Genomic DNA, 12,434 nt, shown 5'->3' with positions numbered 1-12,434 from the left:
ATGTATAGCGCCACCATGTGGCCAATGTCTACAAGTTTCATGCTATGACCTTAGATTGAACTATTGCATGTGTGTAACAAGTTTGGTGAAGATATTTTAATCCATTCATGAGTTATGGCCAGTTTAGCTGTTCCCAATAAAATTACAGAATTACCTATGGTCCGATTAGGCTGATTTTTGGTGAGGATGTAGTGTACCGGGGTACTACCATCTGACCAAGTTTCAGCTCTGTCGGACTTACGGTTTGGTCTATAATAATAATAATAATAATAATAAAAATCTTAACAAATACAATAGGGTTTCTGCACTTCGCGCTTGAACCCCTAATAATAATAATAGTAATTTCTGGTTTTGTAAATGGAAGATTTAGAAATATCATGTTGTTTCCACAGAAATAAGGTTGCTTTTTTGTTTCTGTGTATTACGGTAATTGTCCCTTTGCATAAACAGAATAGTAGTATTTGTTTCAAATATCTTCAGTTTATTGTCACATTACTTCTCCACTTTCTGAAAATACTTGATTCCCACCGATCACCGCACTTTGCGAACAAGTCCATGAGGAAATCAAATGCAAATCAGGAAATTATTAAATCCTGAATTATTCATAATATAATATGTGCACTTGAGAAAGTAGCAGGGTGTTACTGACCACAATTTCCTGTGCTGTATGTGTATAAGGGAGAAGGGGAGAGGGGGGCTTTCTGTGCTTTGTGAATATATTACTATTCAGAGAAAAAAAGAAAAATGGAAAATGTTCAATTGCTTTGGTCATTGTCTTTTTTTTCTCGTGAGTGCTTTGTTATAGCAGACTATTAAATAACTAATATTATTCACTAAAATGAAATTAAACTATAATGCGGCCCAGATCTGGTACTATTTCACAGCCATATACAGTAATTCTAGAGTGCTTTATCATTATGTGCGGTCTCCACCATTATGCCAGCTCCATATTCATCATAACGCTCTTATTGTTCTCAGATAATCAAATAAATAAATGGATGCAAAATATTGCTTGGAGTGAAAATATTTATATGAAAAGTATGTAATAAGCTGGATCAGCAGGGGCTGCGAATTGGGCGAAACCGCAGGAGGTCTGCGAGTTGTTGAAATGCTAGTAATTATATTCAATGTAAAATTTAAAATAATAAGAGTCTGCATTATAAGTGGGTGCAAATTGAATTAAATAATTCTAAGGAATAATGCAATGCCATTCAAAGGAAAATGTGGTACTTTTCAGTCTGAACATTTCATAGAAACTGAAGCACATCTCTGAATGTTTCTCATGCATTTGGGAAAGCTTGATTCACGTTTTGTTACACATTTGCATAATTTCCAACATTTTTGCAGAGAATACTTTAAAGCAAAAACGGTTAAACATTAGTAAAAACTAATTAATATTAGGCAGTTTTTATTATTGTGACAACATAAAATTCTATCAATTATTTTCGAATTATTTATTTTATTTTAAAGTATTATAAAAATATGTTATTATTGTATAAATGTAAATTTAATAAATTAGAATTCACATTTATATGTGCAGTTTATAGTACAGTTTAAGGCGACTCTGTGGCGCAGTAGGTAGTGCTGTCGCCTCACAGCAAGAAGGTTGCTGGTTCGAGCCTCGGCTGGGTCAGTTAGCGTTTCTGTGTGGAGTTTGCATGTTCTCCCTACCTTCGCGTGGATTTCCTCCAGGTGCTCCGGTTTCCCTCACAGTCCAAAGACATTTGGTGCAGGTGAATTGGGTAGGCTAAAATGTCCGTAGTGTATGAGTGTGTATGGATGTTACCCAGAGATGGGTTGCCGCTGGAAGGGCATCCGCTGCGTAAAAACATGTGCTGGATAAGTTGGTGGTTCATTGGCGACCCACATGGCGACCCCGGATTAATAAAGGGGCTAAGCTGAAAAGAAAATGAATGAATGAAGAGTACAGTTTAAATCTACGGGCTCTATTTTAACAATCTAGGCGCAAATTCTAAAGCGCATGGTGCTATAGCCCCGGCGCATGGTCTAACAGGGTTGTGCTTTTTTTTAATGAGTTATGGGTGTGTTATGAGCATACTGTGCATTAAACCAACCAGAGCCTCATCTTTTTTAAATAGCACATTTGCTATTTACATGGCGGACTTTGTAAGTGGAAAATCTGATCGCTTTATTAGCGAGAAAATAGTTAAACAGACAGTCTGCAGTGCAAGGACAAAGAACGAACCTTCTAAATTCGGCCTCCTTACATTCTCTTTACTTTTACTCTTTAATTTACTCCTTTACTTTCGTGGAGTAAAGAAACATTCAGGAAGACATCCATTTGCCTTCATATTTAATTTTGTTTGTAAACTGCAAAGCTGAATTCAGTTCAAATTTCCAGCAAATGAATAAATGAACAATAATAACGAAGTTATCCAAACACACGTCCTATTCTTATGCCCCATAGGGTGATGCATACGTCTCCAAAACCCAACAAGTGGACAAATCTAAACTTGTTTTTATTAAAACAAATATAAATATGCATAAAATAAATAATACTGCTGATAATAATAACATTATACAAATGCAAATTGTCATGAATAAACTGAAAAAAGCCCCCTGACACGAAGAAGGCATTTTAGGAAGTGGTTTTTATAGTTATGTAATAAATCATAATTTTTGTACAATTTTAATCCTTTAATTTGTTTTGATATGTAGAGATATTTGTATATTGCTGTACATCATGTGTGTATTAAGCAATGTGCATGCGTTTGGACTCATATAGACGCATAACTAACGTGCTCTGCACTAGACTTTAGACCTGCTTTAAGTTGGTCAATAGTGCGTTCTATTTCATTTGCACAGAATAGCAACGCGCCAACAATGCGGCTTAACACACTTCCTTTTAAGACCGGAACACTCATGGGTCCACAAAGTGGCGCAAATTGATGTGCTATTTAAACAATGTGGCACAAAATGTAAAAATTACTGTTGCGCTGGGCTGAAAATAGCAACAAATCGCATCAAACTCGTCTTGCTCATTATTGCGCCGGGTGTATTAAAGGGCCCTATGTGTTATTAGTAAAAACTTAAATTTGCAGTAGGTATATTTGAATTTTTTAAAAATATATAAAAAATTTACTTATGGGACTCACCTGACACCTCAAAATGTCTCAAGTCTGTTTGAAATTCTAGTCTTTCCCATTCCTTCTGCAATATCAGAAATGTGGCACCCATTTCATCATTCACCAGGTAAAAGAGACTGATCCCATAACTAAGCAAGGTGCATGTGCATTCAGAAGTTTCCAAAATTCCAATCTACACAATTTTTAACCTGATGTCTTAAATACTAATAATCTTGAAATAATGCCACCCTACGGTACCTTTTTGTTGTGGACCTAGTCAAAGGCAATGTGTCAAGCTAATTTTTTCACTAATATCTCATATTAATTTTGAGTGTCTATAGAGTAGTACTGTATTCATCTTTTTTTGAAAAGTATTTAGTTTTTGAAAACCTCTAAGACAAAATTAAAATCAAAACAGTATTTTTAATGAAATAATGTTTTCTTAGTTTACAGACATTTTAATACACAGGATTACTAGCTAAAAAAGGTGCTTTGTAAAATCCACGCTGATGTCTGTGGAATACAGCGTCAATATTTTACACATACTTTTACACTGTGTTATTCGCAACAGATACACACCTGTTAGGGTAACTAGCTTGTTTACTCCCGGGTTAAACAGCCTCTTACTTTTTGTGTAGTTTAGATTATTGATGTGCACTAGTGAATCCAGCAGCTCTAATCTCCTCTGCAGTGAATAGGGCTTTGTCATGTCATAAACCAGACGTGTTGCTATGGAAATAGTAAAGTTATAAGTTTTAAATAAGTAATATAAGGTGGAGGGGAGGGATGGAGTTGATGTATGTACAACTAACATGGGGGTTAAATGAACTTTGGCTAAAGAAGATCAGCTTTCCTTTATATTCAGAAGCACACTTTTTGGGACTAATTCTCACACAAGCACTTTGGTGAGGTGATGGTGCATTCTCTCTTTCGGGTCAGTCACGTACTCGCTTTTCTGGGGGAAGTGCCCCTACAAGGATTTTGGTTCTTAGTTACATAAGATTCAGCCAGAATCAGAAAAATGTTGATCTAGGTTACCCCCACCAAATCATTTTTTGAAAGTAGACCCATGCAGGAGCATGAGTTTTTTTGTTTTGTTTTTTGTATCTTTTTTTTTTTTTTATGTATACAAATTTACATTAGAAGTGTTAAAACATTACTACATGAAGATAGAATAAAATGTTTACTTTTTGTTTAAAAGCAGAGGATTTTTTTATTATTTTTTGGTATGTAATATGGTCACACACTCACCGCTCACTTTATTAGGTACACCTGTCCAATTGCTTGTTACCGCAAGTTTCTAGTCAGCCAATCACATGGCAGTAACTCAATGATTTTAGTCATGTAGACATGGTCAAGATGTTCTACTGCAGTTTGAACCGAGCATCAGAATGGGGGAGAAAGGTGATTTAAGTGACTTTGAACGTGACATGGTTGTTGGTGCCAGACGGGCTGGTCTGAGTATTTCAGAAACTACTGATCTTTTAGAATTTTCAGGCACGACCATCTCTAGGGTTTACAGAAAATGATTTACAGTGAGTAGCAGTTCTGTGGGTGCAAATGCCTTGTTGATGCTAGAAGTCAGAGAATGGCCAGTCTGGTTCGAGCTGATAGAAAGGCAACAGTAACTCAAATTACCACTCGTTACAATCGAGGTGTGCAGAAGAGCATCTCTGAACGCACAACACATCGAACCTTAAGGCAGATGGGCTACTGAGGCTATAATTCACACAGGCTCACCAAAATTGGACAATAGAAAAGTGAAAAAACACTGGCTGGTCTGATGAGTCTCGATTTCTGCTGTGACAATCAGAATTTTGCGTCAACAACATGAAAGCATGGATCCATCCTGCCTTGTATCAGAGGTTCAGGCTGGTGATGGTGGTGTAATGGTGTGGGGATATTTTCTTGGCACACTTTGGATCCATTAGTACCAATTGAGTGTTGTGTCAACGCCACAGCCTACCTGAGTATTGTTGCTCACAATATCCATCCCTTTATGACCACAGTGTACCCATCTTCTAATGGCTACTTCCAGCAGGATAACGCGTTATGTCATAAAGCATGAATAATCTCAGACTGGTTTCTTGAACATGACAATGAGTTCACTGGACTCAAATGGCCTCCACAGTCACCAGAACTCAATCCAATAGAGCACCTTTGGGATGTGGTGGAACGGGAGATTCGCAACATGGATGTGCAGCCGACAAATCTGCAGCAACTGCGTGATTCTATCATGTCAATATGGACCAAAATCTCTGAGGAATATTTCCAGTACCTTGTTGAATCTATACCACAAAGGATTAGGCAAAAGGGGGTCCAACCCAGTACTAGTGTACCTAATAAAGTGGCCGGTGAGTGTATATTCCTATCAGAAAATATTCGGAGAGCCTTAGTTTTCACCTTAGTAAACTTAGTTTTCACCTTAATTTGCCATGATATAAAAGTTTCTTTATATACCTGGGGATACTCATCTTGAGGCCTCTAGAGATTGAGTAGTGCAATTGATCCAAGACCTGTGAAGAGATGATGTGAACCATAGAGGACTTCAAGAGGTATCCATAATCCTGGACCAGGTCATATCCTAAGCAGATGCTGTGGTGGTCATGGAGGAGTGGGGAGCATGAGACTGATTCCTGAAAGACTCCAGTGACAGACGAGTCTCCGCATTGATCCCATGGGCCAACCTCAACACCCGCTGGTGACCTATTCACACCTGCAGCTTCTTCATGATGGACGTCCAGCATTCTCCAGCCTCAAGTGCCTAGACTGCAGCTCTGCACAACAAGTTTGGCCAAAGGAGAAATGGTCATGCGCAACTGAACCTGGTTTCTCTCGAGGTTTGTTTTCTTTCACTTTCGTCAATTGGTGAAGTTTGTTCCTCCACTGTCGCCACTGGCTTGCTTGGTTTATGACTTGTGGAGCTGCGCATCGATGGATTTACTCTTTAGTGGTTGGACTTTCAGCAGTGAAAATTAAACCACACTCAACTAAACTCAACTGACACAGTTTCAATTTACTAGAACTTCTATGTTTAGCTGCTTTGACACAATCTACATTGTAAAAGCGCTGTAGAAATAAAGATGAACTGAATTGAATTAAATATATACACTTTATATTTTTCAGTCATATGAGATCATTAAAAAAATCACACTGTGTGACATGGAACTAATGAACTTGTAATGTAGACCATACAATGATGACATCTTTCGAATTCTAGGCTATGACACATTTTAGTATAGAAAAATAAAATGCCATCAGCTTTCACATGTGGTAAACAACTAGAGCAAGATAAATCGCATATCAGCTAAAGGGCACAGCAAGAACTCTGCTGCTACAGCTTCACAAGATTTGAATCCTGTATAATTGTATCTCTATGGTATTTAAAGGAATTGTTCACCCGCAAAACGAAAACTAACATTTAATCACCATTTTCTCACCAACTTTGAACCTTTCTCATAGTATGATGTAAAACCGTGGTTTAATGTCCACAACCTGGAAACGTAAATGTGGTTTAATGTCCACAACCACATGGAAATAGCCACTTTTTTCATATTGGGCATCTTTCATCTGGTACAGTCATACTGAGTAAATTAGCCATACAGAATGCATGCAAAAATACAGACAGTAGACAGAATTTTCAATGACATTCAACATTTAAAGGTGCCATAGAATGCATGGATACAATGTTCAAATTGTTCTCTGATATCTACATGAAAGGTTTGTCGCTTAGGAAAGTGGAAATATTACCCAGAAACCATTTCACCGTTTTGTGTCCATTTACAACTTTAGGACTTGAAAATGCTCAGGTTTGACCTTATAGGGGTCGTGGATTTTAACAAGTTCTCAGCAAATATTTTAACAAATTGAATAGGTTTCTTGGCAAATGACAATAGTTTCAGCTGGATTGGTCAACAGTAATGTTAGCTTGAAGCAAATGAGCTGATGTTATCTGTGATATTATATTAATATTTAGTATTTCTTTACATTTATATAGCGCTTTTTTTGGACACTCAAAGTGCTTTACACATTTTAGGGGGGGGATCTCCTCATCCACTTCCAGTGTGCAGTGTCCACCTGGATGATGCAATGACAGCCATATTGTGCCAGACCACACACCACACACCATTTGATTGGTGGAGAGGACAGAGTGATGAAGCCAAGTAGGAAATGGGGATGGTTACGAGGCAATGATGGACAGAGGCCAATGGGCAAATTTGGCCAGGATGCCGGGGTTAAACCCCTACTCTTTTTCGAAGGACATCCTGGGATTTTTAACAACCACCGAAAGTCAGGACAGTTTAATTTCTCATCCGAAAGTTGGCGCTCACTAAGCAGTATAGAGTCTATACCATGTTTTACTAGGTTGTGTCATATGTTTTGCCAAATTCTTTTTTCACTGCCGTTTTATTTTATCCCCACATGACTCTGCAAAATCAACCCCCCCCCCCCCCCACCCCCCCCTTATTTCTAACATTTCTAATTTTTGTAATCGACACACAACGGATGTGTAAATTGTAAATATAATGAATATTTGTTCATTATAGGTGATGGAAATTCAGATTTTTGTCAGTGAAAGTCATTTGACTTAATGTGGGAACCCTGATTTTAAAGTATTTTGTGGGTTTAACATATATGAAAACAAAGGCATGAATTCATATATCCTCCGCATCCCTCCTGAATGTTTTTATGGTGCTGAATAATTATATAATCTGTCTTTCTCGTATTTAGCCTTCACGAACAGTGATTAGATGAGATGCTTTGTGCCTGTTGCATCATCCGACTTTCGGATAAGACTTTAAACTGAGGTCCTGACTCTCTGTGGTCATTAAAAATCCTATGGCACTTCTCGTAAAAGAGTAGGGGTATAACCCTGGTGTCCTGGCCAAATTCCCTCCATCGACCCTTACGATCATAATCATCCTTATCCACCGAATTGGCTCTATCTCTGTCTCTCCATTCCACCTATAGCTGGTGTGTGGTGAGCGCATTGGTGCCGTTGTCCTGTGGCTGCCGTTGCATCATCCAAGTGGATGCTGCACACTGGTGGTGGTGTGAAGAGACCCCCTCATCATTGTAAAGTGCTTTGGGTGTATGGCCATTCACAATAAATGTGCTATATAAATACACATTTTATTAACATTATGCCTGTCTTCAAAATAAGAGTCCCACATGTTTAATAAAAATAATAAGCTGTGAACATAAGGAAACTTTTTTTATTGATGTCATCTCGCTTGGAAACTTTGTGGCCAATCAAGCACTGCTGAGGTCATACATTAATCCAAAAGTGCTACATAACGTAGGTGTTATGTTTTTATTCACATATTTTGAATGGCCTTTTATGGCATTATACAGTTATATATTTTAGTATGTGTACCCACTGAAGCTGTGATAGAAAAGACTGTGAACACACATATGCTCACAGGCTTAAACACACACAAACCAATTATTCTGTATCTTTCTCCAAAGCTGTATGTCACACGAAGGCCTTTTCTTGGGTTCATCTGGTTTTTGCCATTCGTAGGAAAGGTCATGTGCGCTCTGGTGGTCAGTGTGTGTACGTGCACCTAATTTCTGGGTCAGCGTTGAGTCCTGCCTCAGGCTCTAGCTCTATTTAGGTTGATAATGAATGTCTACAGTGAAACACGCAGTCGTGTTCACCTACAGCAGGCAGCCTCTCACAAGTTCATCTAATATAAATGCAAAAGTTATGAGCGCTTTCTTTTTAGAGGTAAAATCATTCGTCTCTGGAGAATATTCAGTCGGCATTAGCATATAAATGCACGTCGGATGATGCATGTTTAATGGTGGCTGATTTAAATGTATAATATTCCTACACAAAGTGATGATGTGGCTGTAAATGTGCAAACATTGACTGAGGCAGATGAGTTCTGATGCTGAAGAGCAGGTGTGCAGTTCTTTCTTTCTTTGCATACTTTTTTACTCTCTTTTTTTCTCTTTTGTTCTACTTTTTCTTTAGTTGATTTATTTTTCCCTCTATTTTATTTATTCAATACAACTTGTGTCCTCCATTTAATTGATTGAATTGTTTTTCCTTAGTGTTTCCTTTCATTCATTATTTTATTATTCATTTTTGGTAACATTTACAATACGGTTTCATTTATTATTTATTGTTAACAACAAAAGTTATGTCAATTAATCTTCAAAAGTGATTTTTGCTATTCAGTATTTCGAACAACAATTTTTTAACATATAATAGAACATACAATCACCGGCCACTTTATTAGGTACACTTTACTAGTACCGCTGTTCCGACAATATGTGCTACCGGTAGCTCAATCTGTCATATTTCATCTAAAAAAACAGGGTTAGCACATCTTGTCAGCTTCAAATATCTATCAGAATGAACTACCTCCTTAAAGAAGGGTGTAAAAGCAGGGGTGTAGTGCGTTTTGTCAGCTTCAAATGTCAATCGGAATTGACTACCACTCTAATAAACAAATTAAATATAAAACTAATTAAATAAAAAAGGCAGTAGTTCACTCTGATAGACGTTTGAAGCTGCTACGCCTTTTTCTACATTGTTCTATAGAGTAGTAGTTCATTTCGATAGATATTTGAAGCTGACAATATGCGCTACCCCTGTTTTTACATCCTTAATTAATGTAGTAGTTAATTCTGATAGACATTTGAAACTGACAAGATGTGCTAACCCTGTTTTGGTAGATGAAACATGACAGATTAAGCCGGTAGCACATTCTGATGAGGTAGCACAGATCGTCAGAACGCCGGGTTGGACCCCCTTTTGCCTTCAAAACTGCCTTAATCCTTTGTGGCATAGATTCAACAAGGTACTGGAAATAGTCCTGAGAGATTTTGGTCCATATTGAAATGATAGCATCACACAGTTGCTGCAGATTTGTCGGCTGCACATCCTTGATGTGAATATCCTGTTTCACCACATCCCAAAGGTTGGAATGAGTTCTGGTGACTGTGGAGGCCATTTGAGTACAGTGAACTCATTGTCATGTTCAAGAAATCAGTCTGAGATGATTCCTGCTGGAAGTAGCCATCAGAAATGGGTACACTGTGGTCATAAAGGGATGGACATGGTCAGCAACAATACTCCACAGGTAGGCTGTGGCATTGACACAATGCTCAATTGGTACTAATGGGCCCAAAGTGTGCCAAGAAAATATCCCCCACATCATTACACCACCACCAGCAGCCTGAACCATTGATGCAAGGCAGCATGGACCCATGTTTTCATGCTGTTGATGCCAAATTCTAACCCGACCATCCAAATGTCGCAGCAGAAATCGAGACTCATCAGACCAGGCAACATTTTTTCAATCTTCTATTGTCCAATCTTGGTGAGCCTGTGCGAATTGTAGCCTCAGTTTCCTGTTCTTAGCTGACAGGAGTTGCACCCAGTGTGGTCTTCTGCTGTTGTAGCCCAACCGCCTCAAGGTTCAACGTGTTGTGTGTTCAGAGATTACTGAAATACTCAGACCAGCTCGTATAGCACCAACAACCATGCCACGGTCAAAGTCACCTCTCTTCCCCATTCTGATGCTCGGTTTGAACTGCAGCAGATCGTCTTGACCGTGTCTACATGCCTAAATGCATTGAGTTGCTGCCATATGATTGGCTGATTAAAGATTTGCATTAATGAGCAGTTGGACAGGTGTACCTAATAAAGTGGCCGGTGAGTGGATGTACTTAATAAAATGAACAAATAAGTCAGTGTTGTTGCTATATGTAAATTATGCTACTTCAGAAAAAAAATATTGACTCACTAAAGTGCAGTTACTTTTATTTTCCAAGACGTTTAAGCCCATAATGACCAGTGGTTTTGAGCAGGGTGCACCCCAGTTGCTTTCCCAATGTACATCTAATATTTTGTACATAATAGACTCGGGTATGATATTTGTTTAGATGCAAAAAGCATTCAGGCACTTCTGTCAGAAATTGGTCTCTATTTTGCTGTTGCACAAACTGCCGAATTGTTCATGATACTACATACAGATAATTAACTAATGAGATTTTTTCGTATCTACCTTTTTCTCGTTCATTCTGTTTGTATGGGGGTTTTTTTATTTGTTTGCAGTTCATTTGTTCCGTATTTTCTCTATAGTATCATTCCTGGGGTTTTTTATTTTCAGTGTTGATTCACTCCTTCATTTGTTTCTTATTTCTTCTTGTTTTATCATGTTTTGTTTTGGATTAGAAAGAGAGGACACTGTCTGACAATCGCAATCTTGTATACATTTCAATGGAACTAATAAAATGACATTTCTCTCTTCACAGAAACCCAAGCAGAAGGACTGGCACCCTCCTGATGGTTTCATTCTTGGGCTCTGGACTCTCATCCTGCTGGTGTTCTTCCAGACCTACGGCATCAAACATCTCAAACACATCTTCTGATTCCACAGAGATCAAAGAACCTGCCGCTTGTTAACTGACACCTTCATAAAAGATTCCACATACAATATTGGTTCATGATAGGTTTGGTCAGAAATAGCTTTTTATTCATTTTTGATTCGTTTCTTTTGGTGGTTTGCTTTGTGTGTGTGTGTGTGTGTGCGTGTGAGCGTGCGTGTGTGTGTGTGTATTTAAATTAATTTAATTATGACACACATTTACATTCATCTGTATTGTGTTGTTTCAGCTTATTTTAGGCAAATGGGACCCAAGAGCTAAATTCATTTTGAACCAATGATGTAAAATGATTTGAAATACGATGAATGATTTTGAATGATTTGACACGTTGATTTGAAATAAACGTGTCAGGATTATACGCTTATACTCTTCTGGAGCTAATTAATCTCAATCACAAGCAGAATTTTCTGTTATTTATTGCATTTCATATTCAACAACCGAACGACTGGTTTTATAACATTTACTATTGACTGAGACTGATCTCAGAAACAGCATTAGCAAGGTTTTGGGTCACTTAGTGAAGCAACAAACATTAATTTTGTTAATAAAGCTGCCAACACCCAAGCTACACTTCTTCAAGACGGCAACCTCAAAAACTTTCTTGAAACTCTTCTAAAAACTCAAAACTAAGTGAAGATTAAACCTTAGTATGTCTTTCTTCAAGCTTCAAATGCCTCGACTATTATTCTCAAAGCATACTGGGAACTAGACATCCACAACCCAGGTAGTTAAATCAACACAATACCTTTATATTGTCCCAACACAAAACAATTGTTAACTTTTCTCTCTTTTTAAACGAATTTAACAAAAATAAAAAATTGAAATGAAACAAATTGTACACTAATGTTGTTGTTTCAGCTCATTTCAGCTTTATTTCACTTAGCAAATTAGTTTTTTGACCAGTAGTTTTTTGCCTTAATTTTAGTCTTTGCGTGAGTGTCTGAG

The 12,434-nt window shown here is 37.8% G+C and overlaps 1 protein-coding gene across 1 annotated transcript in view; it reads left to right on the top strand.

Annotated features, from left to right (window-relative positions):
• Nucleotides 1-12,092, top strand: part of pigk (phosphatidylinositol glycan anchor biosynthesis, class K) — a 76,893-nt gene extending 64,801 nt beyond the window's left edge. The window contains exon 11 of the mRNA XM_056471771.1: nt 11,358-12,092. Coding sequence (XP_056327746.1) covers nt 11,358-11,474 — 117 coding nt within the window. The 3' untranslated portion in view covers nt 11,475-12,092. The remainder of the gene's footprint in view (nt 1-11,357) is intronic.
• Nucleotides 12,093-12,434: the final 342 nt, after the last annotated feature.

Source organism: Danio aesculapii, chromosome 2 (assembly GCF_903798145.1).
Source record: "Danio aesculapii chromosome 2, fDanAes4.1, whole genome shotgun sequence".
NCBI classification, from domain to species: Eukaryota; Metazoa; Chordata; class Actinopteri; order Cypriniformes; family Danionidae; genus Danio; species Danio aesculapii.
This window is presented reverse-complemented; position numbering and strand designations above follow the sequence as displayed.